Source organism: Cuculus canorus, chromosome 1, assembly GCF_017976375.1.
Source record: "Cuculus canorus isolate bCucCan1 chromosome 1, bCucCan1.pri, whole genome shotgun sequence".
NCBI lineage: Eukaryota > Metazoa > Chordata > Aves > Cuculiformes > Cuculidae > Cuculus > Cuculus canorus.
The window spans coordinates 44,356,149-44,371,475 of NC_071401.1; the positions used below are offsets into that span (position 1 = coordinate 44,356,149).

The window sequence follows — 15,327 nt, forward strand, 5'->3', positions numbered from 1 at the left end:
GCAGCCACTACTTTGTATCTAAGAAAAGCGAATGTCGTCTGCCATTTTAGAAATCTGAAATGCTAGCAGATGACTTCTGAAAGCCTTGCTTGTCAGCATTTGTTTTGCCTATCATGAGTTGGTGTCACTGGCATGCAGCACCATTTCACTTCCCTTCTTTTCCAGATAATTTGTGAACATATGGAAAAACACAAATCTCATACAAATCTCTCCTTCCACTTTGAAAAAAATTGTCATTTATTCCAAAACTTTGTTTCCTACCTTTCAACCGGCTATTTATGCATGAAAGGACCTTCTCTATTACCACATTGGATTATCAGTTTATTTAAGAGTCCTTAAAACAAATTTCTATGAAGCCCTTTGGAAATTCAAGTAGAGTATGACTTCAAAACAATTTTTAAGTCTTTATTTTCATGCATAGAGACCTGATTGCTAATTTAGAAGTCATAGAACAATTCCACTTTCTACAGTGTTGCTGAACAGCATTGTCCTTTTCTACTCTACCTATGTCTTTTTGCTTTATGCCGAGATATTAAGATATTTGAATTCTTTTAGGTTATAAGGTGACTGTCTTTGTGTTTTCCTGTACACAAACATGTAACATAAATTGTTCTTAATATGCAACAGATGGCAGAGAACACAAAAAAAGGATTATAGGTATGAATATATACTTCTGACAACTAGTGCAGAGTACGTTCATAAATGAAGTGAATAATGATAGTTTTGTCTTGAAGTTATTATAATGAGGAAGCTGCTTTCAAGTTGCTTATATTTCCTCACTGATATTCTCAAAACTATGGAATATAACCATTCTAAGATTAATTTGTGCACACCCATTGCTAGCAGGCATTTGTGTAAGGGATGACCACGTGTTCTACATCTTCTCAAACTTGCAACCTAAGGCACAAAAGGGTGTGGTAATTTATTTTCTATTGGCACCTTTTTGTTAGCTTGCAGTCAAATTTGGTACTTCCACTTCCTCTGTGAAAGATGTTCTCTATTGGGTGCAATTCCCTTATTTTCTTATAAATTATTTCTGGCAAGCACAACTGTAATACATAGACTTCCAAGCTTAGACCAGCTTGTAGAACAGCTATATCGTTTTTCTGTTTAAAATTAAAAGGCAGGGCTGAAAATGGAGCATGCTCCTGGGATGTAGAATAAAGTCTAAAGGACTGCTCCTAGCAGGCAGTTCTTGAGGAGAATCATCTTGGTATTGGAGATTTCTTAGAGCTGTTCACAGGATTTATTTTAGGTCACGTTGTCTATTTGGAAAATAATTTTTATCTAGCTAAGATGCTGTAAAATAGTAGTCTTTTATCCTGTAAAATGTCTGAGGATTTACGTGTTTTCAAGCCAGAGATCTGAACATCTTCCCATAATTCTGATTTGTATCTCTTCTGTAATATTCCAAAAGACAAGGATGAAAGAATCTTGGTCTATGTGGATGAATGTCTCTTCAACAGCTACTTCTTAAAATGGCAATTTTAAAAAAAAAAATTCCAAAATAAACTGTTTGAGGAGTATAGGAGTAATTTGGAGTTCTTCATTTGTAAATATGACAGTGAAAACACATCTAAAAGCCATTTTAAGCACGGATTTTTTTCTTCCTGGATACTGCCCTATCTAAGTTCAAAGAAGGTGTGGTTTGATATAAATTTTGCTTAACCCAATGTCTACCAAAGCTGAACATTGGTTGCAGTATTAAGAATCTGGTACAGATGTTGCAGATGGATACATAGAATTGTACCACCGGCTGCAAGCACAAAAAAACCCACCAAACACAGTGAAGTTGTTGGCAGAAATCCATAGCTTGATAGAAGCAGATGTGCATACACTTGTACTGACACGTAGATCTACACATCATAACACAGACAATGATTGCATTATGCAGACGATCACAGACAGCCTTTCTGGATGGGAGGAAAAGTTTTATTTATCCATTTCATTCTCTCTTATTATTAGCAACTAACTAATTATTTGACAAAAGAATAAAATAGCAACAATGAAAATTACATTGCTATTTTTCCAAGTATTAAATGCTGCTAATTCCAGAATAGTTTTCAGGAAGAATGAATACTAACCACGTATATAGCAATCAGAACTGAAGAGAAGGGACTGAAGCAAATCAGACATTTTAATTGTCTGCTTTATTAATAATCTAATCTTTTGAAATGGTAGAAATTATTTGAAAATTAACTGAGAGCAAACCAGAAACCACCGTTTGGTTGTGATATGAACCTAGTTTGCACATCTTGAACGTTGCATGCAATATTTCACTTATGTGCAAAACTAAAGGAGAACCAGAAAAAAATTAAGAGAAAGGATGATCACAGGGATGAATCAGCTCTCATACATGGAATGTCTGAAGAGACAAAGCTCCCTCAGCTTTGAAAACATATATATTATTTTACTATGATATAAGGAAAGTGACTTTGAGGGCGGCGAGGCACTGACACAGGTTGTCCAGAGAAGCCGTGGCTGCTCCATCCCTGGAGGTGTTCAAGGCCAGGCCAGATGAGGCTCTGAGCAACCTGACCGAGTGGAAGGTGTCCCTGCCCATGACAGGGGAGGTGGGCTTGGAATTGGATGATCTTTAAGGTCCCTTCCAACCCAAACTATTCTATGATTCTATGACTAAGCAAGGAATACATTCTGTTTGTTGCACTGTAAGAATGAGATACTGTATGAAATGTTTAGGTAATGATTTAAAAATAAGAAAAAAAAACCAACAGAAAAGAAGACCACACTTTTTCCCCTTATCACATATGTTAATTGTAGGAGTCAAACCTACAGGGTATGGCAGAGGCCAGAAATCCAGAAATGTAAATTGATTCAGAAAAACATGTAAGAAGATGGATCATTGATCCAACGATGTTTGCTGGAGACGGTATTCTGGGTGCAAACAGAGGATATTCTTTGATCACTGTTTATCAGAAGCTGAAAAGTTGTACAAGGAGAAATTAACGTTACACCTACCTTTCTTCTGTCACGTTTTTCAAAGCTTCTGCTACATTGGGCAGCAATGGAGTAGGATTCCAGATGGACCAGTTAAGTCTTTAAAATGAGCAAATACAAAACTACTTAAAGTATTGTGCAGAAAGCTTGAAAATATGAAATAAAACATGAAAGAAATGACGGTTTATAGGCTAGTTCTGAATTAGATGAAACGCACGTTTGCATCTGTAATAATGCTAGCAAGTTTAGTGAGACCTCTAGTGATCTTTTGAGTAACTGTAACTGCCAGTCACAGTCCCAAACTGCCAGCGGTGCGAGACAGTTATTTGAGCAATTAAATCTAAGATTTTATAAAGGCACAGAGCACATGCTGGTTCAGATTGTGACCAAGAGCTCCCTTAGTGGCTCATCATTACACACACCAGTATTCTGTGATACTTGGCTTAAGGCAGGACACAAAATGTTTCGTGCATTGCAGTTCTAGCATTAATTATTTTGTATCTATAGCTTCAGTTTATAGATGGGAATAGATAAGTAAAACTTAGTAATTCTATATGTAAAGAAGTTGTAGCTCAGAACGAGTTCCAGCAGTTCGAATCAAATATTTAAGATAACCCTCTCAATGTGGTATGTGTTTTCTATTTCAATGTACATCACTTTATATATGAGCTTTTCTGAGCCCCCTGTTCTTTTTAAGCAATATTCCATTTATGGGAAGAATGTTGAAATAAAGTGAGCACTTCAGTTGTTTCACCTCTGACAGCTACATTGTGCTTTCCATGAAAATTCCAAAGGGCTTCAGACAGCAACTGTAGAATCCATAAAGAGGTTGAAAATTATGATTGTTTCTTAGCATGTATTTCATCGCTTAATACAATCAATTCAAACACCAATATTTATTCCTGTAGGTCACTACCGTGCTTTATCAGGGATTTTACACCAGAGTATTTTCAAATCACATTGATCTCTAAAGGCTATGAAGAAAATGAGACCGTTTATGTCTGAAGGGATGGCGAGGGAGTGGGAAAGGGAGTGGTTTGTACATTGCTTGACTGAACATTGCTTTCTTTCTAATATTCTGGTCTAATTCAGAGGAGTTGTAATAAATTGTTAACAACAATGAGGCTCAATAGAGTACATGAATTAGTGCGTGAATATAACCTTTTGAAAGAGTTTTTTTCACTAAGCTACTTAGATTCTTCAGATGTTAATGTGCTAAATTTCTATTCATTCAGCTTTTCTTCTATTGATTCCATTCTATTCTTCTACACCTATTTCGGTACTGGGGAATTTTTATTCTGTACACAGAGCAAAGTGATTCTCCATATTTTAACTTTATTGAAAGTGTTTTGTTGTTTGTTTTTCTTTTTTTAAAAATCTAGAGTGTGCATTATAAATAACTTCTGTGTTTTTGACAGAATTCCAGCCAGAAGTAATGACGATAAAATAAATAAGTCCCCAACTCTGAATAACAAGCAAGGCAACAGGTATGAGTTTTGGAAACTTCATCATCTAAGTATTATGTATTATATTTTATCAACTTCAGGACATGGTTTAGTAGGCATGGTGTCATTGGGCTGATGTTTGGATTTCATGAACTTAGAGATCTTTTCCAACTTCTATGATTTTATGTATCATGCATCATTTATCATGCATTATCATAAAAGTATTCTATATTATCATAACTTTTGATTACATGTACATACCAAGAACATAGAGAGAAATTATTTTGTATGGCATATGGCCTAATAGTAGCTTCAGTTTTCCATCTGACATCAAATGCAGACATCTGTATCTAGGTTACCATAGGCTATTTTTATAGCCAATGGGGAGCAAAAGCACCTTTTGGAGCACAGTCATCTGATGTCACTCAGATATTTTCTTTAGAATAAGAGGAATTTTCCTTAAAAATGCCTGTTTCTCCAAGCAGATTACACATGTACTCAGCATAGCAATTACTTAAGAAACAAAATATTTTAAATACAGAAAAAGTGAAAGAATAAGAATGTTTTGAATACAGTTCAGCATGGGTATGTTCTAAAGCTCTACATTTCTCTGCATGAATTCTACCAAATATAAAGCGTATTTTAGAGGAAAGAGTACAAGAAAAAAATCTGATTAAGGTTTTCAGTGGAAAATGCCATTGAATGTTGCCAATGGAAAAGTTGAGTACTGAATTATAAAAAACACTCTTTTTGATAGACATGCTGATTTTTCCAGTGGAAAGCTGTTCTTTTTTCAGAAGGTAATTTTTTTTAAATGCATCTTGAAATGAATTTTTAATTTAAAATAAATCATGATTTTTTTACATGCTATTAAAAAAGTTGTTATGATTCAGAGATAGCCACATTATGTATGTAACATAACTACACAACGATGAATATTTCTTTTCTAAAGAATTTATTTCTCTTGCCTAATTGAAATTTTTATTTAGAAAAAGAAATTCAGGAGAGCTCAGCCATCACTTTTCTAAGTGTAAATGAACAAATACACCTCTTTGTGTTTCCATCAATGTCAGTGGTGTTCTCTCAGTACCAAATCACACTGAATATAGTTGCTCGTGAAGACTGAGCGTAGCAATTAAATGTCATCTTGCGAAATGTTGAGATATTACTCTGAAGAGCAAATGAGTATCTCTGGCGTTTAAAGTTCAAGTGAGGTCATTCTTTTCAATCATGTTTTTGCACCATTATGTTGTAAATCATAGTGATGGTGACATATGAAACATCATATAAATTTGATTTCACATTATTTTGTCCAGACATGATTCTTTTGGTACACCTACCATGAATTCTAAAGCAGGACTTCAGTGAGACATAAATGGTCTATTTTTTTCCTGTCAGAGAGTAATAAAATTATATTTAAAGCTGTTCTTCAGATATTCTCATTACATTAAGAATTGCAGAGGACAAGAGGCTAACTTTTTAATAAACATCATGAGAAAAATCACTGGCTTGGAATTTCTGTTGTTAGGAGTATGAGGAATACTGGCTCCTTTCATGGGCATATCATGAAATAGAGCAGCATTGACGTAACTGAATAAGAAACATGAAAATTAAGGTATGAAAAATAAGGATATGAATATTGTAGTGACTGGAGACTGAAGTGTGGGTACAGGAGGCAAGATTTTCAGATGTCAGAAATTACTTTATATATCGAACATATCTTTTATCTAAGGATCAGAATTCCTTAAGGTATCCAAAATCTTTCACCCTTCGAGGTATTTCCAAAATTTCAGCTGGCATATAAACATAGTCATACCATTTACCATATTGAGACATGATTTCTTATCTTTTTTTTTTTTTTGATTTAAAATGATGCACTTATTGAAGATGAAAGAATTAAGTATATTTCTTTAACAGATTGTCTTGGACTCCTAATGCAGCACCCACAAACACTGCTACAACTTCTCCAATCAAGAAAAAAAGGTATTCATTACCACCATTGCTTCCTTGCCAGAGGAGATGTAGCATTTTATTAAGCCTCAGTAATACATCACAATTACATAAAAAAAATATCAACTTTCTCCTCTAGCACCCCTAACTCCTTGGTAAGCTTCAAGAATTAAACTTCCTCATGCTTTGCCTTTTTTCATAGTATAACTGTGTCGGAAGGCTGTCTCAGTAGAGTCGGTTTTGTGAGCCTGGTAGACATAGCACAACAGATGCTGACTCTTTGCTGCAGCCCCTAAGTCAGCGAGCATATGCCTTTTTGGTGTCTAAATTGAAAGCATTGTAGCTCACTGTAATTGTGACCAGCTGAAATCTATGATGCCAAACTTGACCCTGTGTTGTTACAGTATATACAAATGGCACAGTTTTCTGCATAATATACGGACAGCTTTAAAAATTTGTATTTTAGACAGTATTAGCTGAGCAAGAATAAAAACAGGGTGTAGAATAAAGAAGAACATTTTTAATTTAAAGTGTACTACTGGTGATGATACATCCTTCCCACCTCCAAATTCTGTTTGTTTGTGATTTTGTCTTTCATATTTAATGCATAAAAAATGTGATTAGTAAAATTACGAAAATAGAAATTAAGATGTTATTGTCTTCATATTAACAAATCTGTTTGCTCAGTGGAAGTTTGTGGCAGTTTCAGGCCACTAGTTCTCTCCAGGCTCTTTGAAGATGTGAAAGGTCATCACTGAATTGCACTGTTTATGGTGTGATTGCTTTTTCCTCATGAAAAATTATTGGATTGATAGTTTTGAGGGGAAAAAAAGAGAACTGAAATTGTTTGTGATGCATATGTAAACTCTAATACCAGCCTGAATGTGTTTCTTCAGTTTGTACTTGACACCTTTTCTTTTGTGAATTCTGTCTGGTTGTCCTTCCCATGAGCGATCCATTCAGGTTGCAGAAAAGACCACCTACATTCAGCAAATACAGTTCTCACAACAATGATTAAAATTAATATATTATTTCCAATTCCATTCTGTTGTCTGGGAAAAAAAATAGTCTACACTGTATCTCTATGCAGTATCTCAAAATAACAATTTAAGAAAAATTCCCAGTATTTCTACATCACTTCTGACATTATAACATTCAGAGTATGCTGTTCAGCTCCACGGCACTAAACTAATACTCAAAAAATTACTTGTTAACACTGACAGGCAATCTTGGATGCCTCCTCCAGTTTCGAGTAGTAAGACCACAACGGAAAGAGTGGAAACTAAAGAGTAAGTATTGATGATCGCTAGTTATTTCCCAATTCTGGGGTAGAGCTGATTCTGGGGGTAAGCCAACAAAGCAGTTCTTTGAGGGACTGAGTTTGATAAGTAAAATGGCAGAAGAGAAAGTATGCCATGCTGCTATGCATCGATGCAAATAACCACAACTAAAAAAGATCACTTTCAGTCTTAAAGATGGGTGGAGCAAAAAGCTGGGTCCTTTCTTCAGTCATAGACTTATAGAATTACAGAATGGTTTGGGTTGGAAGCGACCTTAAAGATCATCCAGTTCCAACTCCCATGCCATGAGCAAGGACACCTTCCACTGGATCAGGCTGCCCAAAGCCCCATCCAACCTGGCCTTGAACACTTCCAGGGATGGGATACCCATGACTTCCCTGGGAAACCTGGGCCAGTGGCTCACCACTCTCACAGGAAAAAAATTCTTCTTAATATCTACTCTAAATCTCCCCTTTCAACTCAAACCCATTACCTCTCATCCTATCAACTACTCTCCCTGACAAAGAGCCCCCATAAAGAGCTTTCCTGTAGGAAATATAACAACGTTTTGTTGTTCTGCTACCTTCATGAAGGGAGTTCAGCAGTCATGGGTTTGTGGGGGGGTTTTGGTCAGTTTCATTATTTATTTACCTTTTCTGATCCTGAGACATGATTCCAGCCTTCTGCAGTAAAGCATGATGTGTAAATTTTGTAGAGTGCTTTGCTTCAGATCCAAGACGATAAAGCACACTTTACAGAACACTCTAAAAGAAATCGGAATTCAAGTTAAGAATATAAGCAGCACATTGTAATTGAGTTTTTTTGTTGTGAATTGTGTGAAAACAAAACACTTTTGATCAGTATGATTGACTGGAGAATGTTGTTTGAAGAGTGATTGTCTTAGTAACATATAATATATATGATTAGAATTTAGTATTATGCTACATGAGTTAAACATATTATCTTCCTCATTAACAAACAAAGAAAAATACCGTTATGGAAAGAAGGAAAAGTAAAATTAATTGCTACTAATTGATCTAAAATCTTGCAAAGTGCTTAGATACTTGGTTTCTGAAATATTAACTCTTTTCTTTCTCTAGGACCGCTTCAGAAAATTCAGAGGATCCAGTGACGTATGTTTTGTGTTCTTTGCTTCTTAATAGATCTAGAAATGCAACATAATCCTATGCACAAATGTTATCATTTTACATTTGTTTGTAATACAAACCATGTATAATTTATCTGGAAGGGTTCCTCCATAGTCAGTGTCACAAAAGTGCATGAAGAAGATGTGCTTCGTTGCAGAAATGTAATTATTTTCACACAATTTAGAACATTCCATTGGATATTTATTCAAATTTAAAAACTGTCTGTAGTTGCATAAAAGATTAAAAACTGCTTCACAATGTTTGTTCCATAGTTATGCATCTTGCTAACACAAATGCTCTTTTATATTAAATTTATGCTTTAAAGAGAGAGTGAAAAAGAGAATGTGAGCAAAGTGAAGAAAACAAAAGCAGTAAATGAAAAAGCTGTGCACATGTAAAGACTTGTAATAGCAGGAGTTAACGTAAGAGGAATTGGCATAAAGTGCTGTAAACTTTCTTGTCTGCAAATTGCTCTAATTTTAGAAAATAAATTTATTAAATTAATTCATTAATTAAATAAACAAATATTTCACATGGTATAAACTAGAAAAAGATTACTTAACCAACCCATCATCTTATGGATAATAATTAAGAAAGCTACACAACTTATCATAGTTTAGTTTCCTAATAGAAAGTTTCTCTAGAGCATGCAACTGTCATTTCCAACCGTTTTGGCCACCTTCTCCCTTTGTTATAATTTATTTAAATTTTAATATTCCTGTAGTGACTGATCTGAGTGTTCACAGAAATAAGCAAAATTAGGAAGGTGTAATTATTATTTAATTTTTAAAAAATTAACACTTTGCTAAATAAGTGAAAAGTGAGTCTTTACTAAATGAGTAAAATTTATTTAGTGGGTAGTAGAAAAGTATTTTAAAATTCCTTTATTACTAAAATGATTTTGAAACGGTAAAGAAACTGCACATGATTATTATACTGCATCCATGCTAGCAAAACAACTAGTCCCGGAATACTGATTTTCAAAAGGCTCAGTGACTGCAGTAATCTAGTGAATTAAAGCATTACATAGCTCTTTATATGTGTATTCTTTGCATATATATATATATATATTTATATATATAATTCTTTATACGATATATATATTTACACATTTTATATATATATAAAGGAAAAATAAACCCTGAAAAAAAGTTTCTCTAAGGAAATCCAAACTCTCTGTGGTAACGCTTGTAAGAAATATAACATCTATAATGCTAATCCACTTTGATGATATAATGTGTTTCCAAGTATCTTCTTGTGCCTTAAGTCTATTTTCACCATTCCTATTGCAGGACTACCTCTTCCTCAGAACAGGTGACCCCTCAGAAACCAAAGACTGATGGGGATGATCAAGCTAAAGCAAGGTAACATAATCAGACATAATCAAAACAATGTATAAACATTGATAAATCTGATAAATTTGATATTAAGTTCTCAATTTGTTTGATTTCCATATTTTGACAGTTCATTTGGATAGGCTGTGTGATAAATGCAGTATTTATCTGCTACTAACAATGGGCCTAGATGTGCAAACCTGTGGTTCCATCTCCTTCACTTTCTAAGTTATCTGTCTCAGACGTTTCATTTTTTATTCTTTCAATTTGTCTAGCCTGCATCTTAAACAGCAGCATATAGATGTTTATGAAATAGATAAATTGCAGTAGTATGGATTATATAGTATATTTTCTTCTATCTTTAACAAATCGTGGGAGAGGTAATATCTACACACTACTATGTGCATAAAAAACCCCCAATCTTGTGCACTGTAGTGTTAACATTTTAAATAATAAAATCTCAACATATACCATTTAGTATTATGAAATTAGTACATTTAAACAGATGGACTTATTCTTGTGATATGAGTTAGAAGGCGTATGTACTAACATATTTTGGAAAATGTACAGAATACTATGAAAACTATTGACGGAGAAGACATATTTTTTAATTATTTTTTTTACTGCAATTCCATCAAATTATAAGGTTCTCTACTGTGGGAGATGTTACAGTTTTCAAAATCATCAGCAATAACCATGCAAAGAATTAGACTCTGTGACTTTGACCAGAATAAAATGCCTGAATATGCAATTAAAAAGTGAGTGAAGCAGAAACAGATTTCTAGATATGCACTGAGAATTACGGTAGCTCATTTTGCATTTTCACCTGGGAATATTCAATGATGCAGACACTACCATTAGTTTAAAATAGCTGATTTTATTTAATTTTATTCATAAAGTACAGTTTTCCAAGGTCTGAAGCCACAGTCTATATTATTTTGAATTGTGCTCCCCTTCCCCAGAGCCTCCAGTACGTAAAACAATTAAGAAAACCATCCAAAAGATGTCTGACTGTAATCTTTAGGAGGAAACCGGTGTTTCGGTGTCAACAAATGTGAAAGTTGTCAGAGAATTAAATATGCCACTGTGTTAACCAGGGGAGTCATGGCCATTCTTCACTGTAAAGGCTTGTTAAGGCCTTTCTTAATCCTTACCCTCCATCAGTTCCCATTCATCATCCCCCAGTAGCTCATTACAATCTCAAGCTTTGTTTTTCCATCCCTCCATTGGTGGAGAGCTGGAGGAATATTTTACTGATCTACAAGTTTCTATGGTAACATCATGCTGCTACAGCTATTTGTGATAGTATATAAACTACGAGTAGCCTGTAATCTTAGTGGGCAAAATTCAGCCCTCTCTACTCCTGCTCTAATTACTTTTCATTCAGCTGGTCCTTCAGATGTCATCCATCTGCTGCTGATGTGTTAGCTTCACAAAACCACAGATTTCTGTGAAATATATGCTAACCAAAAATGCATTAAGCAGCTGCCAGCAGAAGTGCCTTTTTCTATTAAAGATGTCGGATAAATGCTACACTTATTAAGTGCAAAAATTATTGTGTCGCACAAGGGAAGTAAACAGTTACATGAAAAATATTTTGTTTCACCAACTTTCATTAGAATATTAGAATTTATATATATATAATTTATGTTCAACAACATTTGTTAGAATAATATTTTATCTTACATCCTTTAATTTCCCGTAATTTTGCTTAGAATGGAAAGATTTTCAGGTCATGCTTTTTAAGTCATAGTTAATTGATTATTTGTCTTTCACTGGGGGTTCTGATATGGATGTTAAAGGAATAATGAATTAATTTCAGTTTAAAATGAGTGCAAAATGGAAATTTGTTTTCTCAAATTGGTCAATGATACAAGCGAAATCTTTTGGAAGGGATTTACCCTTGGTTTATTCAGGTAGGAGAAGAGGAGACTGAGGGGACACTTCATCATGATCTGCAGCTTTCTCACAAGAGGAGGAGTAGGTGCTGATCTCTTCTTTCTGGCTGCCAATGATAGGACCAAAGGGAATGGCAGGAAGAAGTGCCAGGGGAAGCTTAGGTTGGATATTAGGAAAGAGTTCTTCAACCCGAGGGTGGTGGAGCACTGGAACAGTCTCCCCAGAGAAGTAGTCAAGGAGCCAAGCCTGACAATATTCAGGAAGCATTTGGAGAACGTCCTCACACACATGATGGGAATTTTGGAGTTGTCCTATGCAGAGGCACAAGTTAGACCTGATGGTCTATGTGGGGCCCTTCCAACTCAGGATGTTCTATGATTCTATGATTCTACCCGAAATGTCAGATACAATGTCTTTTGGATAAAACTGTAAGCTTCTCTGTGCACTGTTCCATGCAAGGCCTAACACTAATTCTATTAAAGTAAAGAGCAATAGTTTTCAAGCACAACAGTTAGGCATGGAATCCATCTTAAAACACAGAGTATGCAATAATATATATAGCATATTTGTAGGCATGGACATAAGATCTCCTTTTGGAGATGATTAACAGAATGGGATAGGCATCTCATGATTAGTTAGGGCATCTGCAGGTACCCTAGACAACACAGGCAGGCTAAGATCCAGAAAAAGTGAAGATAACCACTGTCCAATAATTTATTTTTCAGAGCATAATAAGTCATGCTCAAATAACATCTCTGTGTTACAAACGCAGCAGCTTATGAGCATTGCGCTGGAGACACACAGAAACATTTATTGTTTGTCTTTTATTCTTTGCTTATTGAGTTATTTTTGTCTTTTATTTCCATTTAAGAGGAGATACATGAATTTACTCTGTGTTTTTCCATTACAGAATTTTAGCAACCTTAAATGCAGGTGTTTAAAAACCTGCATTTTTTATAGAATTATGTTCTGTAGGCAATCATGTTAAACCACTTCAAATGTCCTGACGGTGTTTAACACAGCTTCAGTCAACCTTTCATTAATGACTACGGTTAGAAAGTGAAAACGTATATTTCCATAATCTGCTTATATATGGAGTTCACTTGGGTTCAACAATGCTCCTTCCTTGCACATACATAAAGTTATGGTATTTGGCACAGTGGGCCACATTTACCAGTGCAGTAATAAAGATATTACCAGCAAATGATGCAGAACAATCAGGAAGCTCTACGTCTGAGAGTTCACAAATTATAAAAGTAATTAATTTATCTTTTATTTTGCATAGATATATTAGAATTTCCTTTGGACATATCTCAGGAGAAGCTTCTGAGGTGATAGTAACTCGAGCTATATAAGAACTTAGAGAGAGATCTCACTCAGCTCTTAAAGGATCCATAGTGAGATTGTCTGCTATCAGTGAACCACTATGAGTCTGTAGGGGCACAGGGCATGTTGGAGAAACTTTTACATAAGCTTGTCTTTTTAGTATGACATCAAGAACAGAGTTAGATTGAAGAAAATATTTCAGCTGTGTATTTGTCTGTATGTGGATGAGAGAGGTAACAGAAAGCAGGAACATTTCTTTGACATTATTAGACAGATATTACATTCTTGGGTCTTTATCATTAAATTTTCTGTAAAGTACAGTACCCTGAATATTAGTTCTGTTGATAGTTTTCCTATGCTGTAATGGGTAATACACTGTAATTACTCCTGACAAATGGAATCACAGAATAGTTTGGGTTGGAAGGGACCTTAAAGATCATCTAGTTCCACCCCACTAGTCCCACTATGGACCCCTGAGGGACACCACTTGTCATGGATCTCCATCTGGACACTGAGCCATTGACCACTACTTTCTGAATACGACCATCCAACCAATTTCTTATCCACCTTACCATCCACCCATCAAATCCATATTTCTCCAATTTAGAGAGAAGGATGTTGTGGGGGACATGTCAAAGGCTTTACAGAAGTGTAGATAGATCACATCTGTCGGTTTACCCGTGTCGACCGCTGCAGTTACCCCATCATAGAAAGCCACTAAGTTGGTTATACAGGATTTGCCCCTGGTGAAGCCATGCTGGCTGCCATTAATCACCTCCCTGTCCTCCATGTGCTTTAGCATAGCTTCTAGGAGGATCTGTTCCATGATCTTCCCAGGCACAGAGGTGTGGCTGAAGTCGGTAGTTCTCAGGGTCGTCTTTTCTACCCTTTTAAAAATGGGCACAACATTACCCTTCTTCCAGTCACCAGGGACTTCTCCTGACTGCCATGACTTTTCAAATATCACGGAGAGTGGCTCGGCAACCACATCTGCCAATCCCCTCAGGAGTCTGGGAAGCATCTCATCAGGTTCCACGGACTTACATATGTTCAGGTTTCTCAGGTGTTCACAAACCTGATCCTCCTCTACTGTGGGAGGGAGTCTACCCCCCTGGTCACCATCTTGCTGTCCCATGACCCAGGAGAGGTGAGGAGAGCAGTTATCGGTGAAGATTGAGGCCTTCTCATCTGTTGATACATGATCCCCATTTCCAACCATCAGTGGGGGGATGTTCTCTTTGATCTTCCTCTTTTGATTGATGTACCTGTAAAAGCCCTTCTTGTTGGTCTTCACTTCCCTTGCCAACTTCAGCTCCAGCTGCACCTTGGCCTTCTTGACTTCATCCCTACAAAACCGGGCAGCGTCTTTGTACACGTCCCAGGTTCCCTGTCCCTGCTTGCACTGCCTGTGCAGTTCCTTCTTCTTTTCCAGTTTAACCAGCAGGTCTCAACTCAGTCATGCTGGTCTCTTCCCTTTCCTGCCTGATTTTCTAGATACGGAGACTGAGTGCTCTTGCACCTTGTGGAAAGCTTCCTTAAATATTTTCCAGCTCTGTTCCACTCCCTTGTCTTGGAGGACCATGTCCCAGAGGGTCCTACCAAATAATACCTTGAAGAGCTGGAAGTCTGATTTCCTGAAATTTAGTGTCCTGACTATAGTCCTCACCTGTCCCATATCCTTCTGGACGTTGAACTCCACCAGTGCATGATCACTGCAGCCTAGGCTGCCTCCAATCCTAAAGTCACTGATGAGTTTTCTTGTATTGATGACCATAAGGTCCAGTATTGCATCTCCTTGGTTGGAGGTCTCTATCAGTTGGAGTAAGAAATTATCCTCAATGCGCTCCAGGAGTCTCCTGGATTGCCTACAGCTTGCCGTGCTACTTCTCCAGCATATGTATGGGTGGTTGAAGTCCCTGAGTAGGATGAGAACTTGCGAGCGTGAAGCCTCCTGTAGCTGGAGGAAGAAGGCTTCATCAGTTGTCTC

The 15,327-nt window shown here is 36.2% G+C and overlaps 1 protein-coding gene across 1 annotated transcript in view; it reads left to right on the forward strand.

Moving 5' to 3' along the window:
- Nucleotides 1-15,327, forward strand: part of SCEL (sciellin) — a 76,640-nt gene that overhangs the window by 37,033 nt on the left and 24,280 nt on the right. Inside the window, exons 6-10 of the mRNA XM_054058547.1 lie at nucleotides 4,377-4,445; nucleotides 6,321-6,386; nucleotides 7,577-7,642; nucleotides 8,734-8,766; nucleotides 10,074-10,145. Of these exons, the coding sequence (XP_053914522.1) occupies nucleotides 4,377-4,445; nucleotides 6,321-6,386; nucleotides 7,577-7,642; nucleotides 8,734-8,766; nucleotides 10,074-10,145 (306 nt within the window). The remainder of the gene's footprint in view (nucleotides 1-4,376; nucleotides 4,446-6,320; nucleotides 6,387-7,576; nucleotides 7,643-8,733; nucleotides 8,767-10,073; nucleotides 10,146-15,327) is intronic.